At 45.9% G+C, this 23,510-nt stretch overlaps 1 protein-coding gene across 3 annotated transcripts in view; it reads right to left on the reverse strand.

Annotated features, from left to right (window-relative positions):
- Window positions 1-23,510, reverse strand: part of LOC132398382 (protein-methionine sulfoxide oxidase mical3a-like) — a 312,801-nt gene that overhangs the window by 183,820 nt on the left and 105,471 nt on the right. For all 3 annotated transcript variants that reach the window (XM_059977725.1, XM_059977723.1, XM_059977724.1), the window contains exons 6-10: window positions 21,494-21,649; window positions 20,353-20,453; window positions 16,351-16,608; window positions 11,510-11,625; window positions 2,107-2,233 (exon numbers count right to left, since the gene is read on the reverse strand). In XM_059977725.1, coding sequence (XP_059833708.1) covers window positions 2,107-2,233; window positions 11,510-11,625; window positions 16,351-16,608; window positions 20,353-20,453; window positions 21,494-21,649 — 758 coding nt within the window. The remainder of the gene's footprint in view (window positions 1-2,106; window positions 2,234-11,509; window positions 11,626-16,350; window positions 16,609-20,352; window positions 20,454-21,493; window positions 21,650-23,510) is intronic.

Consider the following 23,510-nt stretch of genomic DNA (forward strand, 5'->3'; position numbering starts at 1 on the left):
CAGAAGTCAGTGGCTGCAACGAGGGATGAAGTTCATGACTCCACAAACTCCAAAGCTTTGCACAATAGGAGTATTTAAGGAACAGTGCCAAGGAAGAAGCCCAGGCTCAAAAAACCCCATCCTTTCCCATAAAGACTTTGCAAAACGCCTCCTAGCAGATACCATAAAGATGTGAATGAAGGTCCTGTGGTCAGATGAGACTAAAGGTGGAACTTTTTGGCTGCAACACAAAGCAGTGCATTTGGCATAAATCTAATACTGACCATCAGCCAGGTAACACCATCCCTACTGTAAAGTATGGCGGAGGTAGCATCATAATGTGAGATGCTTTTCAGCAACAGAAACCGGAAATCTGGTCAGGATTGATGGAAAGATGAATGCTGCTAAATACAGAGAGATCCTGGATAAAACCTGCTAGCCTCTGCCAGAAAGCTTAAACTGGGGAGGAAATTATTCTTTCAGCAGGACAATGGCCCACAGCGCATTGCTAGAGGGAATATGGAGTACCTTCAAATGAAGAAAATTGATGTCCTTGAGTGGTCCAGTCGGAGTCCAGACCTTAACCTGATCAAACTTCTCTGGCAAGACCTCAAGACTGCTGTCCACCGCCACTCCCCAACTAACTTGGCACAACTTGAGCAATTTTGCAAAGAGGAATGGGCAAATCTTGCTCCATCACATTGCGCAAAGCTAATAGAGACTTAAACGAGATTACCGGTTGTAATAGCTGTGAGAGGTGGTTCAACTAGGTGCTGAACAAAAGAAGATGAATACTTGACATTTCAGTTTTGAATCTTTAGTTTTTCATGTTTTTCAATATACTCTACTGTGAAAAAAAAGGAATATGCGATTCACAAATAAAAATTCTCAGTTCTATTGATCAAAATCCCTTTTGTAATTCTCAATCATGTAAACAGAGGGTTGGGGGCCAAATACTTTTCCAAGGCACTGTAAGTCAGCCACGATCAAATCATGGAGCAGCCTCGAAGGGCCAAATGGATTACTTTTACTTCAATGTCTTATGGTCAAAATGATCCCCACACTGACAAACACAAAGACAGAGCGGGCAACAGTAAAGAGAGGGCCAGTTCTGGACAGGTGGGATATAGGGAAGGAGTGTCGGCTAATGGTCTTAGGTCCTTAATGGTCTTAATGGTCCTAATAGGAATGTTATGGTCTTCCCAGGAGAAAGCGCTGCATAAAACAGCTAGTTTTCATCGGCATTCCCAAAGCCAAGGATATGGAAATGGGATGGAGACAGGAGCAGGTGGCTCGAGAGCATGACTTCCCCTCATATTTTCCTCTAATCACCTAAAAATCATGCCCTTGGGTATTAGCCATTGCTATCCTGGGAAAAAGTTACTGGCTGTCCACTCTATCTATGCCTCTCATCATCCTGCACACCCTGTCACTGTGGGATGTCTGCTGCTGCTGCAGACGTGTCGTCCTTGACTGTGGTCTCCAGGCTGGCACCTTGATGCACCAGGCTCACTGCATGCAAATTATTGGGAAAGAGGAATCTCGGGGTTACAGAATGGTTGAGGGTGGGTAGTTGGGCATTCCAGCTGCTGCTGATGATCCACAGTGCCTTACGGAGCTACCGCAATGGCCCGGGATTAATTCCCTGTAGCACGATGGCATCACCGTCGACAGAACGCAGGCTGGTTTCACATTGTGGAGCTGGGCCTTCATTCCAACAAGGTAGTTGCAGTGGTCAATCTAACCAATACTGCTAATGACAAACAGATCTACATCCAGAGTGGTGAATGCCAGAAGCAGGCTCATCACTAGTGACTGGTTACATCTGGGCTGTGGGGGGGGGGTTCTTGGTTAGGAGCTGAATCTACAGTAGGGCAATAGCACTGAGGGTGGGGTTAAGGTTTAACACTTGAGCAGAGATTGTGTTGCTGAACTGGAGTTGTCAGAAGTTTGTAGAGCTGTACTGGATTGGCTTTCTGCCCAAGATGAGGATGGTGTTGTTGGTACAATTCTGTTCTGAGAAGGCCAGGTTCCCTGTTAGGCAACAAACCAAAGATGCAGTTCGTGTTCCCATTCAGCAGGAGAGAACAGTGTTGGTGTGTTTAATGCTAGTGTTTAGTTACTAACCTGATTTGGATCCAGAACATGGATATTGACTTTGGGGTATCGGGTGACGGGATCGATGCTGAACAGATTGAAGTCCTTGCTGATATTCTGTGGCGTAGTCTGAGGTAGTAATCTGTAAATGCTCTCCCTGGAAACAAGTTATTCACATTAAACATGGGCTGCACACACCTATTAACTGAAGAGAAAGTCAACCTGTACAGGAGAGTGCCCTAGAATCTCACTAACACATCAGTCACTGCTCATGAGAAAATACATCAAGCACCAATGAAAGGGTCTCTTCAGGGAGACTCACTCCAGCTATAGAGGGCCAAGAATATGACAAATGGCTCAAATAGCTTAGAATACAAGAATGAGGAGCACAGTAAGCCAATTCCTGCTCTGTCATTCAATAAGATCATGGCTGATCTACTCAAACTCAGCTTCACGTACCTTTAATTCTCCTGCTATGCAAAAAATCTTTCTAACTGCTTCTTAAATATAGTTAATGAGTTAGCATCTACTGCTTCGCTGGGCAGAGAATTCACTACTCTCTGGGAAAAGCAGCTCCTCATCTCAGTCCTAAATCTATTTCCTTGTGGTTATGTTCCCTTGTGCTCGTCTCAACTACCGGAGGAAACAATCTTCTTGCTTCGATCTCATTAGCCCCTTTCATAATTCTATATATTTCTACAAGATCCCCTCTCAGTCTTCTGAATTCTAGTGAGCACAGTCCCAGGCAACTATAGGTGCAGACAGGAGCCAATCTGTCCCTCCACACCCCCCACCCCCGTGTTCTCTCAATGCAGTGTGGATGAGTCCCATTTCTCTGAACACAGCAGGTCTGAGATGAGGGATTGCTTTCTCCCAGACAGCTGCCCGGCCATCACATTACCAGCTCCCTACGCAGTGTCACCTCCCCCTCCCGGTGTGACAGGGAACGCAAAAATCAAAGTGAAGGGATTTGGCGGTGCCCTGGAAGGTGGGGAATCCTCTGGTACAGGGGAAACTTGGTGCTGACCGATCCTGCTTCAGGCAGTGAACAAACTACGATCTACAGCTGCAGCTGCCAAGCAACTCACTGACTGAACAGGACAGGCACAGGGGGAACTTTCCCTCTGCCTCAGAATTGCAGTTTCACAACGCAATGGGAAGTGGGACTTGCTGTCTAGACACAAGTGTTTCTCCAGCAGGGGGGGCATCATTTACAAAAGGAGGGCTAATATCACACACCAAGTGCTGCAGAATCTCAGCAGGGGAATAAATAATGAACACTTTGGGCTGGGACCCTTCACTCTGATCGGGATGAAGGATCTCAGCCCGAAGTGTTTATTCCCTTCCACAGATGCTGCCGACCTGTGGAGTTCCTGAAGCATTTGCTGTGTGTTACTTAAGGTTTCCAGATTCTGCAGGATCTCTTGTCTTTACAACAAATGTCAGTTGCTGCAAAATTGCCCCAGTGTTCAATTGGAGGCAGAGGCTGTGGTAATCGGAGAGGGAGAGGGAGAGGAAGAGAGAAGAGGTCTGTGACAGTGCCTTACACACCTAGAACAGGGCGCCCCACACCACGATAAAACACATTTTATCGTCAAGAAGCGGTCTCAGTTTCTGTTCCATTGCCAGCCAGTGTGCTCAGGAAACTTGCAGCCACCCTGGAAACATCCCCCAGTTGTCAGAGGGAGAAAGGGATTCCCACACACTGAGGTGAAGGGGAAATGGGCTTGAACCGTTTAAGGAATTCCTAAAAATTAGGAATGAATTCCCTGCTGAGTGGGACAGGTAGAACAACTGTTCCAAAGGATTAAGGAAGGTTGTCCTGGAACTCACATGTAAAGGTAACAAAGGTAACTTTTTGAAGAGGTAACAAAAGAAATTGACGAGGGTAGGGCAGTGGATGTGGTCTACATGGACTTCAGCAAAGCATTTGACAAGGTCCCTCATGAAAGACTCATCCAGAAAGTCATGAGGCATGGGATAAGTGGAACTTTGGCTGTTTGGATAAAAAATTGGCTTAAAGGAAGAAAGCAGAGGGTAGTTGTGGAAGGAAAGTATTCTGCCCGGAGGTCAGTGACTAGTGGAGTGCTGCAGGGATCTGTCCTGGGACCCCTGCTATTTGTGATTTTTATAAATGACCTAGATGTAGAGTCAGAAGGATGGGTGAGTAAGTTTGCGGTTGACACGAAGATTGGAGGATTGTGGATGGAGCTGTAGGTGGTCGAAGGTTACAAGAGGATATAGACAGGCTGCAGAGTTGGGCAGAAAAATGGCAGATGGCGTTCAATCCTGGACAAGTGCATTTTGGAAGGACAAACCAGAAGACTGAGTACAGGATTAATGGTCAGTTACTTAAGAGTGTGGATGAACAAAGGGACCTTGTGGTTCAAATCCATACATCCCTCAAGGTCACTGCACAGGTTGATAGGGTAGTTAAGAAGGCCTATGAAGCTAGGCTTCATAAACAGGGGGATTGAGTTCAAGAGTAGAGAGGTCATGTTGCAACTCTACAAATCTCTGGTGAGACCGCACTTAGAGTATTGTGTTCAGTTCTGGTCAACTCATTATAGGAAGGATGTGGAAGCTATGGAGAGGGTGCAGAGATTTACCAGGATGTTGCCTGGTTTGGAGAATAAGTCATATGAAGCAAGGTTAGCAGAGCTGGGACTTTTCTCTTTGGAGTGTAGAAGAATGAGAGGGGACTTGATAGAGGTCTACAAGATTATGAGAGGCATAGATAGGGTGGATAATCAGTACCTGTTTCCCAGGGCACCAAGAGCAAACACCAGTGGGCATATGTACAAAATTAAGGGAGGGAAGTTTAGGGGAGACATCAGGGGTAAGTTGTTTTTGGTTTTTTTTTATATATATAACACAATGGGTTGTGAGTGCCTGGAATGACTTGCCAGGGATGGTGGTGGAGGCTAAAATATTAGGGGTATTTAAGAGCCTCTTGGACAGGCACATGGATGAAAGAAAAATGGAAGGTTATGGGGTAGTGTGGGTTTAGTACTTTTTTTAAGGATTATATAGGTTGGCACAACATGGAGGGCTGAAGGGCCTGTACTGTGCTGTAGTGTTCTATGGTTAAAACATTAGGGTAGGGCAAAGGCAACAGGGTTTAGTTTGGTGCTGAAGAATTAATGCAAGTCGATATGGGAATTGGGCCAGACCAGGGGTTGTCCAGGACAGGGCTGGAACAGGGGGTGCCCGGAAATGCGGAAGGAACTAGGCTTGTCTGGGAACTGGGTATGTCCGGGAATGTGGCTGGAATTGGGAATATTGTTGCAGTAGGTGGGGAGACTGGGAAAGATACATCTGTTTGCAAAGTGCCAGGAGGGAGATCAGTGGGGAGGGAATCTCTCCCTCTCCACCTCCTTACTGCTTTCCGCAGGGATCGCTCCCTAGTCTATTCGTCCCTCCCTGCTGATCTCCCTCTTGACACTTACTCTTGCAAGTGAAACAAGTGCTTCAGTTACCCCTACACCTACTCCCTCACTACCATTCAGGGCCCCAAACAGTCCTTCCAGGTGAGGTGACACTTCACCTGTGAGTCTGCCGGGGTCATATACTGTGTTCGGTGCTGCCAGTATGGCCTCTTGTATGTTGGTGAGACAAGACATAGACTGGGAGACCGTTTTGCTGAACATCTATGCTCTGTCCGCCAGAACAAGCGAGACCTCCCAGTGGCCACCCACTTTAATTCCACATCCCATTCTGATATGTCCATCCATGGTCTCCTCCACTGTCAAGATAGGGCCACAAATAGGTTGGAGGAACAACACCTTTTATTCCATTTGGGTATCCTCCGCTCTGATGATATGAACATCCATTTCTCAAACTTCCACCAACCCCCCTTCACCATTTCCCATCCGTTTGTCCCTCTCTCATGTTATCTCCTTGACGCCCATCACCTCCCTCTGGTGCTTTTCCCCCTCCCCTTCTTCTTTCTTCCATGGCCTTCTGTCTCTTTCACCAGTCATCTTTTTAGGTCTTTGCTTCATCCGTACCCCTCCGAGTTTCATCTATCACTTGGCGTTTCTCTTCCCATTCCCCCCCCCTCTTTCAAATCTACTCAGCTTTATTTTTTTCCTCAGTCCTGCTGAAGAGTTTCAGCACAAAACGTGGACTGCACTTTTTCCCCCAGTGATGCTGCCTGGCCTGCTGAGCTCCTCCAGCATTTTGTGTTGTTGCACGAGTTTAAGACGCACACCAGGATCTTTGGTGAGTGACCTGCTGTTTGGCTACATGGGAAGAAGTTCCTGAGCACCCCTCAGGTATTGGACACTGACAAGAATAACTTGAGGTGTCAACAGGTGCCTCTGCTTGCTCTGAAGCGCACTGCCATTTCAGGTAGCAGAGTGGAGAGTTGGAAGTGGGAATGTTGATCATCAATCCCCTTTTAGACCAATAAGGGCAGGACGTATAGAACAATGGAGCTGCATGCAAAGAGTTGCCACTTTCTGGTGCCATCTTCGAATCAGACTGGCTCAGGAAGGCACCTTGGTCAGCAAGGACAAGATGGGTTGAGGGACTGTCTCTATGCTGTACAACTCTAATGCTCAAGGTGATTTACCATTAGTGAGGGAGAACCCTAATCAGAGTGAGTGGTGGGTTGTTTTATCCTAACCAACAGTAAGCTTACCACCAGTGATATCAATAAGGAAACTCCATCACATGAAAGCTGCTGGAAATGGGGAACTCCCAAAATGGTGGAGAAATGCAGCAGCTCAATGTATTGAGAGAGGTGTTATTAGGTTCCTAAATGATGAGGGCATTAAAGATGATGGAGCAAAATGCATTGAGAAGGTAAGGCAGGCATCACCACTCGTCAGGAGAACACACTGAATGTTCCCTTCACTTCAAAGAGGGAGATGGAATCCAAAACGGCAAGAGGAAAGGGCAGGTAAATGCAGCATGTTGTGAGATTGTAAGAAAGGATAGGCAGTTGATAAGGTGTAATTGCAGTCAGTGCGAAGGGTTGAAGTGTGTCTGTTTTAATGCAAGAAATTATCAGGAACAAGGGTGATGAACAAGCATGGGTCAGTACATAGAACTATGATGTTGTTGTCATTTCAGAGACTCGGCTGTCACAAGGGCAGGAATGGCTACTGGATATTCCAGGGTTTCAATGTTTCAAAAGAGACAGAGAAAGAGGTAAAAGAGGTGGGGGAATGGCAGTGTTAATCAGCAATAGTATCACAGCTGCAGAAAGGGAGGGCTTCTTGGAGGGGTCAACCATTGAGTCAGTCTGGGGGGGAAGTCAGAAACAGGAAGGGAGCATTCACTCTATTGGGAATATTCTATAAGCCCACAATAGCAACAGAAATACTGAAAAACAGATCGGGAAGCAGATTCTGGAAAGGTGCAAAATAAAAAGGATCGTTGTCATAATAGACAACAAAATAGAGAGAGTACAGAAAAGATTTACTAGAATGTTACCTGGGTTTCAGTACCTAAGTTACAGAGAAAGGTTGAACAAGTTAGGTCTTTATTCTTTGGAGTGTAGAAGGTTGAGGGGGGACTTGATAGAGGTATTTAAAATAATGAGAGGGATAGATCGGTTTGACGTGGTTAGGCTTTTTCTATTGAGAGTAGGGGAGATTCAAACAAGAGGACATGATTTGAGAGTTGGGGGCAAAAGTTTAGGGGTAACACGAGGGGGAACTTCTTTACTCAGAGAGTGGTAGCTGTGTGGAATGAGCTTCCAGTAAAAGTGGTAGAGGCAGGTTCAGTATTGTCATTTAAAGTAAATTGGATAGGAAAGGAATGGAGGGTTATGGGCTGAGTGCGGGTCAATGGGACTAGGTGAGAGTAAGCGTTCGGCACTGACTAGAAGGGCCGAGATGGCCTGTAATTGTTATATGGTTACATGGTCATGGAGGTCTTGAACTTTCCTAATATTGATTGGCACCTCCTCAGTGAAAACGTTTAGATGGGGCAGAATTTATTAGGCGTGCCCAGGAAGGATTCCTGGCACAATTTGTTGACAGGCTGATGAGAGAGAAGGCCATACTAGATCTGGTGCTGGGCAATGAACCTGGTCAGGGTACAGATCTCGTGGTGGGTGATCATTTTGGTGACACTGACCACAACTCCCTGACCTGCTACCGTAGCCTTGGACAGGGATAGCAGCAGACAGCACGGGAAAATATTTAGTTGGGGAGGGGGAAATTATGATGTTATTAAGCAGGAACTTGGGAGCATAAATTGGGAATGGATGGACTCAGGGAAATGCACAACAGGAACATGGATGCTGTTTAAGGACAACTTGCTCTGGATGAGTTAGCCCCATTGAGGCAGGAAAAGGGTGCTATGATGAAGCAACCACGATTGAAAGAAGATGTGGAACATCTGGCTGAGGAAGAAAGAAGCTTACTTAAGGTTTAAGAAACAAGGATCAAAAACAGTTGTAAGGTAACCAGGAAAGAGCTGAAGAATGGATTTAGCAAGAAGAGGGCACAAGAAGACTTTGGAATGTAGGATTAAGGAAAACCCCAAGGCGTTTTATTGTGCATGTGAAGAGCAGGAGGGTGACTAGAGTTAGGGTAGGATTAATCACAGAGAATAGAGGAAACATGGGCCTGGAGTTAGAGGAGGTAGGAGAGGTCCTTAGTGATTACTTTGCTTCAGTAATCACCAGTGAAAGCGACCTTGATGTTTGTGAGGACAGCATAAAACAGACTGCTATTCTAGAACATGCCACGTTAAGAAAGATGATGTACTGGAACTTTAGAAAAGCATTAGGATAGATAAGTCCATGGGGCTGGGCGGGATATAACCCAGGCTACTACAGGAAGCAAGGGAAGAGATTGGTGCACCTTTCACAATGACCTTTGTGTCCTCACTGGCCACGGAGTAGTATCAAATGATTGAAGGGGAGCAAATGTTATTCCTTTGTTCAAGAAAGAGAGTAGCGGTAACTCTGGGAATTATAGACCAGTGAGTCTTACTTCAGTGGACAAATTATCGTTGAAGATCCACAGAGATAGGATTTATAAGCATTTGGAGAAGCCACAGTCTGGTTAGATATAGTCAACAGGCTTTGTGAGGGGCAGGTCATACCTCACAAGCCTGACGGAATTCTTTGAGAATGTAACAAACTACATCAATGAAGGTAGAGCAGTGGATGTTGTGTATGTGGATTTTAGTAAGGTGTTAGATAAGGCTCCCCATGGTAGGCGCATTCAGAAAGTTAAGAACCATGGGATCCAGGGAAAACTTGGCTGTGTGGATTCAGAACTGGCTTGTCCATAGAAAGCAGAAGGCAGCTATAGATGAAGCCTATTCTGCCTGAAAGTTGGTGACCAGTGGTAGTCCACGGGGATCTGCTCTGATCCCCGTTCTTTGTAATTTTTATAAATGACCTGGATGAGGAAGAAGAGTGGGTTTAAGTTTGCAAACAACATGAAAGTTGGTAGAGTTGTGGATAGTGTAGAAGGTTGTCATAGGTTGCAATGGGACACTGATATGATGCAGAGCTGGTCTGAGAAGAGGCAGACACGATCTGGAAAAGTGTGAAATGATTCACACTGAAAGGTTGAACTTGAAGGCAGAATATAGGGTTAATGGTAATGTGAAGGAAATAGAGGGATATTGGGGTCCACCTCCACAGATTCCGCAAAGTTGCTGTGTAAGTTGATAGGATTATTAAGAAAGCGTATGGTGCGCTGGCCTTTATTAGTTTGGGGTGGGGGACTGAGTTCAAGAGCTGCAAGATAATACTGCACCTCGATTAAACCCTGGTTAGACCACATTTGAAATATTATTTTCAGTTCTAGTCACCTCATTAGAGGAAGGATGAGGAAGATTTGGAGAGGGTTAAAGGAGATTTACTAGACTGCTCACACAAAATGCTGGTGGAACACAGCAGGCCAGGCAGCATCTAGAAGGAGAAGCACTGTCGACGTTTCGGGCCCAGACCCTTTGTCAGGACTAACTGAAAGGAGATACTAAGAGATTGAAAGTAGTGGCAGGGGGGATGCAAAATGATAGGAGAAGAGCGGAGGAAGTGGGATGAAGCTAAGAGCTGGAAAGGTGATTAGCGAAAGTGATACAGAGCTGGAGAAGGGAAAGGATCATGGGACAGGAAGCCTTGGGAGAAAGAAAGGGGGAGGTGGAGCACCAGAGGGACATGGAGAACAGGCAGGGTGATGGGCAGAGAGAGGGAGAGAGAAAAAAAATCAAACAACTAAATATGTCAGGGATGGGGGTAAGAAGGGGAGAAGGGGCATTAACGGAAGTTAGAGAAGTCAATGTTCATGCCATCAGGTTGGAGGCCCGAAACATCAACAGTGCTTCTCCTTATAGATGCTGCCTGGCCTGCTGTGTTCCACCAGCATTTTGTGTGTGTTGTTTGAATTTCCAGCATCTGCAGATTTCCTCATGTTTACTAGACTGCTGCCTGAATTAGACAGCATGTCTTATGAGAATAGATTGAGTGAGCTAAGGCTTTTCTCTTTGGAGTGGAGTACAAAAGGCAACTTGCTAGACATGTATAAGAGGCATACAGTAGTTTGAGTGGACAGCCAGAGACTTTTTCCACTGGGCAGAAATGGCTAATACGAGGAGGCACAATTTTAAGGTGATCGGAGGCAAGTATAGGGAGGGATGTCCCTGCTAGAGGTGATGGTACAGGCAGATACTATATTAGGGACAACTAAGATAGGCACAGGGTTGATAGAAAAATGGGAGGCTGTGTAGTTGGATTGATATTAGAGTAGGTTAAAAGGCTGGCATAACATCATGGGCCGAAGGGACTGCATTGTGCTGTAGTGTTCTATGGCCTAAATTCTAGATCATAGAATCAGTGGTGAATGAAGTTGTCAACACTGGTTCAAGAAACAGATGGTTTTAGGGTAATAACTGTTCCCAAAACTGATGGTGTGGGACCTAAGGATCCTATATCTTCTTTCCAATGGCAGTAGCTGGAAAGGGGCATGGTCTGGATAGTGGGAATTCTTGATGATGGATGCTCCTTTCTTGTGGCAGAACTCAAAGGTGAGGAGGGCTTTACCCACCAATCTCTGTAACCTTTTCTATTCCTCTGCATTGGTGTATCTGTACCAGGCCATGATGCAACCAGACAAGATTCTCTCCACTGCCCATCTATTGATATTTGTCAATGTTTTTGATGATACGTTGAATCTGTGAAAATATTCTAAGAAAATAGAGATGCTATCATGTCTCCTTTGTGATGACACTTACACTAACTTTAAACAACGAAGAAATGTTGGGTGACCCAGACCACAGGGAGGGTCCGACATGCCGATGGGTGGGGAGGGGGATGTACACATCATTAAAGTCACTTGTGATCAGATGCATATTCAGGACAGTCACCTGCCCAGTGAAACAGGGAGAAACGGAACAAAGGTCACCCCTGTCCCTAGCACCAGTCCCACACAAAGTAATGCACAAGACCAGACGCACTCACCGTTCAGCCAACACATTCAGTGGTGGTGTCCCCTGTGCAAAGGAACGCACCATCCAGGCGGCGTCAAATGCTGCTAGGAATCCACGGGCGATCCCAGTTCCCATTGGCCAGAAGGGCTGTAAGATAAAGACAACTGTGTCAGCTGGAGAGGTGATGGGGTACGGAGTCTACCACTAGGGTATCCTAGACACCACCTCAACCCAGCCCAGGTATGACCCCGCTCCCATCCCACATGTGACCTCTACGCAGTCCAGACGTAAGCCTGCTCCTATCCCAGATATGACCCAGCTCCCATCCCAGACATGACCTCTACACATTCCAGAGGCAACCCTACTCCTATCCCAGATGTAACCCAGCTCTCATCCCAGATGTGACCCTGCTCCTGTTCCAGACGCAACCTCAACATGTTTCAAAGGCAACCCTGCTCCTATCCCAGGCATGACCCCACTCCTTTCCTAGATGCGACCTCAATTCAACCCAGACGCAATCTCAACCTGCCCTAGATGCAACCTCAATACACCCTATCCTCGTTATATGAGTCTTCAGACTATGCAGATTCACAGTTATGTGTGGAACGTATTTCTACCAACATTTCCTTATACGCGTCCAAAACTCCTAGAGTTATGCGAGGAGCACTGCTTTCCCGCCAATACAAGTCACGTGCGCATGCCTCACAGTCTCACTCCCGCCAGTCTTGCATTGGTTTTGGCAACCTACGGATGTGCGATCTCGTGCTCTTAAACTTTTGTTGTTTTTACCTACGTTGCGGTGATTTTGTGTTTGAAATATTTAACTATGCCTCCTAAGCATCCGATGTCAAGTTCTGGGCCATCAGCCTAGCAGCAGAGAACCGCTTTAACACTTGAAAAAAAGTTGGAAATTATAAACAGGGCAGCGTCAGACAAGACCGGGCTTTTTTGGAAGCGTATGCTGAAACGCACTTACATAAGTAAGGATGAAAAAACTGCATCAGGTTTCAAGGCAGCAAAGGATAGACTGACTTTGCTTATGTGTTCCAATGGTGAAGTAGACTAAGATGAAGCCTCTCTTAGTTTACCATTCACTAAACCCCCATGCTCTTAAGGGTTTGAGTAAGAATATGCTGTCCACTGGACAGCTAACAAGAAAGAATGGGTCACTTCGAAGACCGTTTTGCTAATCATTTTGCTGTTGAGGCTGAACACTACTGCATGGAACAGAAACTGGCCTTTAAAGTTCTTTTGTTGCTTGACAAAGCGTTAGCCCATCCTAAATATTTGGACAGTGTTCATTCTAACATAACAGTGCATTTCCTGCTGTCTAACACAACATCGCTGATTCAACCACTCGACCAAGGTGTGATATCCACATTCAAGGTGTATTTTTTACGGCAAACTATCTCTCAGATGCTGCAAGCAACAGGCGATTTTGAAAATCCCAGGAGTTTACCAACGGTGAGGGAATAGTGGAAGTCCTTCAACATCAGACATGCCATCAACAACATTGATGAATCCTAAAAAGAGGTCAGGTCAGTGAGAGTTCTGTGAGTCTTCCTTCACCCCTTGCTGTCCTTGATGATCCCGACGACACACAACCATCCACCTCATCCAGGTAAAGCTGCCCGACACCACAACCACCACTCATCTCCCGGAGCGAACACACCTGCCAGCGTTGGTGAGTACTGTACACCCTAGTATGTTAACCTTCTATGATTTATTACATTGAATATTACTTTAAATTGATTAAATACAATACGAATGTTGCCTTGTGATACTGCTTTTGTGTCATATTGGTATGAAAATGTGAATAAATTACAGTTAAAACATATTTAGGAAGCCCTCTGGAACGCATCCCTATTTTCTCCATTTAAATAATTATTCACATTATGCATCTACTGCAAGAAACGTATCTCCCGCATCTAACGAGGATAGGCTGTATGTCCCAGACATGATCTCACGTCTCCCAGACTCAATCCTGCTCCCATCCCAGACAGGATCCTGAGCTGACCCAGATGTGACCTCAACCCTCCATTCAAGACATTGAGCTGCTCATTGTGTGACCTGGAACACTTCCCAGACATGACCCCCGCCTCAGAAGTGACCGCATTCTCCCAGATGCAACCCTTTCCCCAACCAAACTGACCCTTCTCCCACCCCAATCTTATTCATCTAGATGCAACCCCTCTCCCCCCAGACACGACTCCTGTCTTGCTCCATACATGACCTTTCTCCTGCTCTAGACATGACTCCGTCATCCCAGATATTACCCTTCCCCCGCAAAGGTCAGCCTGGCCCCAATGCAGACGTGACCTTAATTCCCCAAGCACAACCTTGCTCCCAGCCCAGATGGGGAGGTGGTCCCCTCCCACTGCCCCATGCCCATGAAAAAAATTTGTCTCGTTTATCGTGGATCTTCTCTGACTATAAAGTTACCTTTATCCAAATCCGGAAACTTGGATGTTGTTTGGTTTTATCGCTCTGAAATACTGCCCTGAATCTCAGTATTTGGTAATCACAATTGGAGAAATGCTCATCCATGGACAGTGCCAAGACAATCTAATCCTTAATCAATTCTACATCCCTGGGCTCAGGGCACAGTGGGACAGAACATTATCTCACATACTGACAAGAAATCCATACATGAATTTATCTCCTTGTACCAACCTAAATGAAAGTTAAAGCTTCCAAATGCAAACCTGCCTGCATCTACAAGCTTCAGAAGCAGAATCAGGTTTACTGTCACTGACATACAGTACTGGACAAAATCTTAGGCACATTTATAGCTAGGGTGCCTAAGACTTTTGCACTGTACTAGATGTTATGAAATGTGCTGTTTTGTGGTTGTACACAGAAGTTGCTGTAAGTAACAATGAAACCACACACAACTAGTGACAAAGAGGAATAGAGTTCATAATCTCATTATAGAACATAGAATAGTACAGCACATTACAGGCCCTTCAGCCCACAATGTTGTGCCGACCCTCAAACCCTGCCTCCCTTATAACCCCCCACCTTAAATTTCTCCATATACCTGTCTAGTAGTCTCTTAAACATCACTAGTGTATCTGCCTCCACCACTGACTCAGGCAGTGCATTCCACACACCAACCACTCTGAGTGAAAAACCTTCCTCTAATATCCCCCTTGAATTTCCCTCCCCTTACCTTAAAGCCATGTCCTCTTGTACTGAGCAGTGGTGCCCTGGGGAAGAGGCGCTGGCTGTCCACTCTGTCTATTCCTCTTAATATCTTGTACACCTCTATCATGTCTCCTCTCATCCTCCTTCTCTCCAAAGAGTAAAGCCCTAGCACCCTTATCTGCTCAGAAACCTGATGGCGGAAGGGGAGAAGCTGTTCCTAAACCATTGAGTGCGTTTTGTCAGGCTCCTGTACTTCTTCCCTGATGGTAGTACTGAAAAGAGGGCCTGCCAAGACTCTAACCTTTACTACTTCACAACTTCCAATGAGGAGCCCACAGAAAATATCCATCAGTGTTAAAGACTTCCTTGTACTGATTCTGCCCATGGATTCACTGCTGCGGTTTACCTCTCATCTGCAATTGACAGCCCATTTATTACAGAGTGAAGCACTATAACCTGGACATTGCACGCCACTTGGGAAACTGGAGGTGGGACATTATGCTACCACTCGCCTTTTGTCACACTGGGAGCACTTGTATCAGGTACAGCTGTTGTACCTCCAGCAACAGTCCTTTTGGACCACGTTGTGCTGGGTCTCTCATCAAAGCAATGTTTACTGAGCATTTAGACAGACAAGGACTCAAACAACATGCAGCAGTTGGGATTAGTTTGGCTGGCACAGTTATGGCAGGTGGAATGGCATGTTCTTTTGCTGAACTGGTAGCTAATGGCATAGCAGCAGACAACTTAGTATCTCACGGCACAGGAGGTAACAATCTTCATTGCGCTGAATCCAGTCATCTAGCTGTCGAGCCTGCTCTGTCATTCTATGAGGTCATGGCTGAGATGGCCGTAGACCCCACTCCACCTATTTGCCTTTTTCCCATAGCTTTTAATTCCACTGTCATGCAAAAATCTATCTGACTGGTGTCTGAAATATACTTACTGAGGTAGCCTCAGCTGCCTCCCCAGGCACAGAACTCCACAGATTCGTTTCTTTCTGGAAAAAGCAGTTTCTTCTCATCTCTGTCCTAAATCTATTTGCCAGAACCTTGAGGCTATGTAAAAATAGTTCTAGTCTCATTTACCAGTGGAAACAACTCTTCCTTATCTATCTCATTCATAATTTTATGTTTCTATAAGATCACTTTTCATACTTCTGAATTCCAGTCCCAGGCAACTCAAGTCTTTTCTCATATGTTAAGCCTCTCATCTCTGGAATCAACCTTGTAAACCTCCTCTGCACCACCTTCAAAGCCAGTACATCTTCCTGATGCACCATCAATAATTCTTGGAGACGTGAGGCGAGATAGGCTGTTATTAGCTGGAAGAGAGTCAGCTGCAAGAGACCATCACACAACATCCTGGAGAAAGAGGGAGGAGCAGTGCCTTTATACAGGGGTCTGTGGGAGGAGCCAGAGGAGCAGTCAGCGGGGGGGGGGGGGGGGGGGGGGGGGCGTCTCCAGACAGGTATATGTAGTTCACCACACTTCCCTCAAGTAAGGAGACCACTTCTGCACATAGTACTCTAGGTATGGCCTCAGCAGTACCCTGTACAGTTGCAGCATAACCTCCTTGATTTTAAGTTCAATCCCTCTAGCAATGAAGGCCAATACTCCACTTGCCTTCTCAATAGCCTGTTGCACCTTCTGCGATTCTTGTACAAACATTCCCAAGTCATCACCTCTCACCTCACAGTACAGCCTCCATGATATATGCACTGACCTCCAACAAGCTGTCTCCCACCAAGTTAACCAGCAACCGCTTCCCGTTCTCTTCCCGCACCAGCGAGGCATTTTCTGAGGCGTACATGCAGGTGAAATCAAACATGGCCACGTCAGGTTGGCCATAGTGATTCATGGCGAAGTCGAGCTGTGGCAGCTTGCGATTGGTTGAGAAGTCAGCTGCCTCCGTCGCGTAGTTCAGGAGAGCATCTTGATTGACATTATTCCGAGAAAGCAGCTTCTCCGTGTCCTGGAAATCCTAATAAGGGAAAGCGGAGATACCACACAGAATGGTCAACCGTGCAATTGACACATGTATGTATGTTGTGCGGTAGCAAAGATCTTATAGACAGGCAGCAACAAGACCCATTGAGTCAATGTCAGACTTGTAAACATTTCTAACCAGTCCCACTTCCCTCCCACCTTTCTCCCCATCGTACCTGCCCATCTGCTCCCCTCGCTTCTGAACACCATCTCATGCAAAGTAATATTCAGTCAATTTAAGATGATTGGAAAGTTTTAGAGGGAGATGTAGAGAGGTAGGTGCTTTTTCACACAGAGATTGGTGGGTGCCTGGAACACACTGCCAGGGTGTTGGTGGAGTCCAACACAATAGGGACACTTAAGAAACTCTTAGGTAGGCACATGGGCGCAAGAAAAATGTTTTTTTTATGGAGTACGTTTATACAGGTCAGTATAACATTGTGGGCCAAAGGGCCTATACAACTCTATGACCTAATCAGCTCATCCCCATGTTAATCCATTTCCCTCAACACACAGGTTTCTGTTCATCTCCCCTATGTCCCAGCCGCTAACAGGAAGAGGTTTTCTCCACTCACTCTATCCAAGCCCATCCTAACCTTGCTCACTCTGCCACACTCCTCTCTCTGACTGCTCCCAAACAATTATGCATATGCACCAAAAGGAGAAAATCTGCAGATGCTGGAAATCGGAGCCACATACACAAAACGCTGGCGGAACTCTGCAGGCCAGGCAGTGTCTATGGGAAAAAAAGTACAATAGACCCTTCGGCCCAAAACATTTATTATACTTTTTTTCCCCATAGATGCTGCCTGACCTGCTGTGTTCCTCCAGCATTTTATGCATATACGCCCTGAGGTTCCAGAGCACAAGTTACTATAAATCTGTGTCTTTCAATGGTCTCCTCACTCTATTGATTGTATTAAATTCAATCTTGAAAGCTATTGCAATAAACCCTGCACTCCCAACTTCCAGGTTTGTGAGGTGGGGGTGGGGGGAAATTGAATACCCATAAATACTGAAACCTGACCTGCACCTTCATCTCCAAGAGGTGGATGTATATAAAGATCCCAGTGCTGAGCCCTGGAGATATTATTCTCCACCAGACCACAGGCTGAGAAACATCCATTCACCACTCTCCATCCACACCCACTCAGCCTTAGCAGCATAAACCTCTCCATTCAAGTGGCACTTGGAAGTTCATTTTTTATATCTGTTTTTCATCTCCTAAACACAACACTCTGACCAAACTGTGCATAGTAGAGAGCTAAAAGAGACATTCATACATGTTCTCGTTCTCCCTCTCCCCACCCCCATATATATATATATATATATATATATATATATATATATATATATATATATATACACACACACACATACACACACACAAACACACAATTATTGACCTCATTTTTGCCTATAACAATAGACAATCATATTTCATGTCTATTGAAGCAATGTACAGAAAACAGGAGGAACGCAGCAGGTCAGGGAGCATCTGTGGAGGAAATTGGATAGTCGATGTTTTGTACCAAGGCACTTCTCTCCTTTCTCCATGGATGCTGCCTGACTTGCGAAGTTCCTTCAGCTTTTTGTGTGTTGCTCTAGTCTCTAGTAGTTGTAGTCACTTGTATCTCCTTATCTTCACTGACGTTCATTCATCACTTGTGAATCATTTTGGGAAGTTTATCAATGTTCTGCCATGTGTCATTGTAGTCTGCTGGTGCTAAATGTGCTCCCAAGATTGTGCTATCCATACGTTAAGTTAAAGTTAAAGTCTGTCCCGAGCCTCACAGGCTCATCAGGCTGGTGCTTAAGCCGGTTTCTGTGGAGTGAAGCGTGCTATCCATATACTCGGATAGAATGTACCTCGGGTTCCAGATCCCAGATTTTTTCTGTAAATGGTCAACACTGGAGGTCCCAGCACCATCCACAGTGGAACCCCGTCACCTACCCAACTACGTAGGACAGGGATCCATTTCTGTGACCTGTTTGCAATCCAGGAAATGAGGCAAACCTACAGCAGCTGGTAAATCCATCCCTCCAATTTCCCACATGCTCACTTATACGTAGAGGCTGTACGTAATCATACACAAGACAGTCCTGTAGCGGCATGTTCTCCATTCAGCTGTTTTCAGCTCCATCCATGCAGATCTTAAAGCATTAGAGCAACACACACAAAATGCTGGAGGAACTCAGCAGGTCAGGCAGCAGTTATGGAGGGAAATAAACTATGTTTCGGGTCGAGACCCTTCATCAGGACTGAGAGGGAAGGAGGAAGAAGCTGAAGTTAAGAAGGTGGGAGGAGGGGAAGGAGAACAAGCTGGTAGGTGATAGATGAAACAGGAGAGGGAGAAAGTAGGTGGGTGAGAGAGGGGTGATGAAGTGAGAAGTTAGGAGATGATAGGTGGAAAAGGTAGAGGAGGCCATGGACTGACACGTTGCAAAGGGAACAGGAAGTAAAATTAAAATAGGTGGCCACTGGGAAAACCCACCTTTAGTGGTGGATGGAGCGAAGCAGTCCCCCAATCTAAGTTGGGTTTCACTGAACAGGTATCAGCCCATTTTCAGGCAATTTATTGGAAGCCTTTGACAAATTCATGTGTGTTTCTCCCTGCCAGTCTGACACATTTTTCTGTGGCTCCTTCAGGAAATGTTACAGGAAACAAGTGGAGAATCGATCACTCTGAGAGCAGGCACAAAATTGATGGGCCAAATGTCTTCTAAGTTGTAAGAAACTGAGAAAATTCATCAGGTTGGCCAAATTCTTGCTCACCTGGCTTCACCTAACACTTGCCAACTTGTACATCTTCCCCACACCCCACTTTCTTATTCTGGCTTCTTCCCCCTTCCCTTCCAGCCCTGATTTAGGTCTGAAAAGTCTTCTACTCATTCCCCTCCATAGATGCTGCCTGACCTGCTGAGTCCTTCCAGCATTTGCATGTACTCCTCTAATGCTTTAAGATCTGGCTGCATGGAGTCAGGCAAAGTAGGTGAATGGGAGACAAGGTAATACAGGACCACCCTAGTGTATGATTGCCTGACTATGTACAGTCTCTACCTATGAGTGAGTGTTTGAGAGATTGGCAGAATGGATTTGCCAGCTGTTATAGAGCTGCAGCACCTTGCGCCATTTGTGACCTTGTTTCCTGGATTACAAACGGGTCCTACACAGATAGGTAGATGATGGGGGTTCCATTATAGATGGTGCAGGAATCTCCAGTCTAACCAAGGGGTGGACAAAGACAATGCTAGATACCAGTCAACAGAACCTGTAGAAAGAGAAAGAGTTTTGCTATCCTTCGTAACAATGTTGTCTCTCTCCACAGATCATACACAAAAGAGATCCTGAAGATGCTGGAATGCTTGAGCAACGCACACACACACAATGCTGGACAAACTCAGCAGGTCAGGCAGCATCTTCAGGATAAAGAGTCACGGCCCAAAAAGTCGACTGTTCAATTCCTGATCTGCTGGGTTATTTCCAGCATCCCAAACTGCTGACATCTGTACTTGGTGGCTTTTAATGTTGTAAGGTTATATTTCTGAGTTACAGGTCAGAATCAAAAGGGAGTATGGGTGCTTTCAGACACTGAGTAGAATCTACATAAGTGGTTCAGGGATTACATACAAGCTGACTCCCCATGCCGTGCCGGGTCCCAGAGTTCCTCCATGCCTCTCCTGTGTTCGGACACCACTGTGGCTGAAGGTGGTACTGAGATAACACCAACCCACCCACCTGCAGAATCACTCCTTTCTCCAGCAAGCTCTGCTTCTTCGCAGTCATGACGAAGTAGTGCGTGTCATCTTTGTAGTAGACTATGTTTTCCAAATCCACACCTGAGCAAAGGAACAGCAACATGTTCAACACTGAAGCAAGGCGACTGAATTCAGAGAAGGACCTACTTCTCAACTGGACAAACCCACAGAATGCAAGTGTTCTGTCCCAGGGCAAACCATCTTAGTGTGGAATTCCCACTAGTTACTCCAGTTTCTACCCACATCTCAAGGAGATGCAGGCTGGGAGGTTAATAGGCCACTGTAAATTGTCCCTGGTGTAGTGGAATCTTTGGGGGGGGGGAAAGAGTCGATGGGAATGTGGCAAGAGTAAGATAATGTTAATGCAGATGGGTTCTAGGTTGGTGTGGACACAGACAGCTTCCATGCTGCTTAGCTCTCAAAATTCTTGGAGCTCTGAGCACCTCATCTCAGAAATGAAGTCTTCCCTTTGTAGGATGCACTCCACAGACTCAATAAAAAGAATTAAAGAGTTGGCAAAAAGGGCAGCTGGCTTACACCAGACCTCTGAGCGAAGAAGGTGAAAAGTTGAACATTTAATTGTTCCACAACCATTTAAGGATTTACAGTCATAGAACAAGGAACAGTACAGCACAAGAACAGGCCCTTTGGCCCATCATGTCTGTGCCAACCACAATGCCAATCCAAACTAATCCTGCCTGCAAATGGTCTATATCCTTTCATTCACTGGGTGTTCAAGTGCCAGGCCAAATGCCTTCTAAACGTCACCAGTATCGTAGGGAGATATATCAAGAAAACAAGTCTATTGCGCCTATTGAGCGCATGCTGACCCTCATTTTTACAATAATCCTACATTAATTCCATATTTTATTCCTCACTCAGTCCCATTAACTGTCCGAAATATTCCACAATAGGGAAAATTCACCCACCGATCCTCATGTATTAGGGATGTGGGAGGAAACCACAGGGCCCAGGAAAAATGTTCTTCAATGCAGGAAGAACATACAAACTTCGCAGAAGCAGAACCCATGGTCAGGACTGAACCCAGGAAGACGAGAACATCCCTCCCCTTCCCCCCAATGGCCCGAGAGCAACCGCGCTTGCATTAATCGGTGAGGAACCTGTCGCTGCCCGCAGGTCCTGGAAAAACTTCTGGTTGAAGATGAAGGCCACGCCACTGATCTCCTCAACGCGGGCCTCGTCCCGTGTGTGGCGGTTGATGAAGTTAGCCGTGATGGCAATGGCGAGCTTCCCACGGAACTCCTTCCTCCGAAAGCCTGGAATGGCAAAGTAGAGCCAGTGATCACACCGAATCAACTCAACAGCAAAGGGGGCTGGGGGCGAGCACAGAACAGGGCAGAACCCAGGGCTCAATAGGGGTGTGTTACAAAGCGGGGTAAAAGCACATGGTTCACTGAAAGTTGCATCAATGTTCAAAGTAAATTTTTATCAAAGTACATACATGCTACCATATACTACCTTGAGATTTATTTTCTTACAGGCATTTATAGGGGAAAAACAACAGATTTTTATGAAAAACTATACATAAACAAATAAAGATTGACAAACAACCAATGTGCAGAAGAAAAAAAAACAGTGCAAAATATTGAGAACACAAGTAGAAAAGAGTCCTTGAAAGTGAACCTGTTGGTTGTAGTATCTATTCAGAGTAGGGATGAATGAAGTTACTCACTGGTTCAGGAGCCTGCTGGTTGACAGGTAATAACTGTTCCTGAACCTGCTGGTGTGCAATCTAACGCTCCTGTACCTCCTGCCTGATAGTAGCAGTAAAGAGGGCATAGCCTGGATGGTAGGGGTCCTTGATGATGGGTACTGCTTTCCTGTGGCAGCACTCCCTGTAAAACTACTTGCTGGTGGGGAGGGCTTTGCCTGTGGACGACTGGGTTCCATCTGCCACTTTCTGTATCCTTTCCTATTCCTGAGGATCGGTGTTACCATACCAGGCCGTGGTGCAACCAGTTTGGATCCTCTCCGCTGTGCGTCTGCACAAGTTTTATGAAAGTTATGAATAGGGAGGAGAAGGAAGCTTACAGCATTCTGGCGTTCATCAGTCATGACACTGAGTACAGAAGTTGTACAAGACATTGGTGAGGCCACATTTGGAATATTGTGTTCAATTTTGTTTACCTTGCTACAGGAAATGTCCCACTAAGATGGAAAGAGTGCAGAGACGACTTACGAGGATGCTGTTTGGACTTGGAGGATTGAGTTATGGAGAAAGGTTGCAACAGGCAGGTTTGGACTCTTTTTAAATTGGATTGTAGAAAAATGAAAGGTGATCTATTGAGGTGTATAAAATTATGAGGGCATAGCCAAGGTGAATTTGCAGTCTTTTTACCAGGGTTAGAAATCAAGAACTGGTGGGGGGGGGGGGGAGGGGGGGGGAACCTGAGGGACAACTTTTTCACCCAAATCATGGCCTGTACATGGAACAAGATGCCAGAGGAAGTAGCTGAGGCAGGTACATTTATAACATATACAAGGTGGTTCATTTTGGTAGGTCAAATATGACAGCAGAATATTGTATTAATGGTAAGACTCTTGGCAGCGTGGAGGAGCAGAGGGATCTTGGGGTCTGAGTTCACAGGACACTCAAAGCAGCTGCGCAGGTTGACTCTGTGGTTAAGAAGGCATACGGTACATTGGCTTTCATCAACTGTGAGATTGAGTTCAAGAGCCAAGAGGTAATGTTACAGCTCTTTAGGACCCTGGTCAGGCCCTACTTGGAGTACTGTGCTCAGTTTTGGTCACCTCACTACAGGAAGGATGTGGAAACTATAGAAAGGGTTCAGAGGAGATTTACAAGGATGTTGCCTGGATTGGGGAGCATGCCTTATGAGAATAGGCTGAGTGATCTTGGCCTTTTCTCCTTGGAGCAACGGAGGATGAGAGGTGACCTGATAGAGGTGTATAAGATAATGAAAGGCATTGATTGTGGATAATCAAAGGCTTTTTCCCAGGGCTGCAATGGCTAACACAAGGGGGCATAGTTTTAAGGTGCTTGGAAGTAGGTACAGAGGAGATGTCTGGGTAAGTTTTTTTTAAGCAGAGAATGGTGAGTGCGTGGAATGGGCTGCCGGCAACGGTGATGGAGGTGGATACAATAGCGTCTTTTAA

Source organism: Hypanus sabinus, chromosome 8 (genome assembly GCF_030144855.1).
Source record: "Hypanus sabinus isolate sHypSab1 chromosome 8, sHypSab1.hap1, whole genome shotgun sequence".
In the NCBI taxonomy this organism is placed as follows: domain Eukaryota; kingdom Metazoa; phylum Chordata; class Chondrichthyes; order Myliobatiformes; family Dasyatidae; genus Hypanus; species Hypanus sabinus.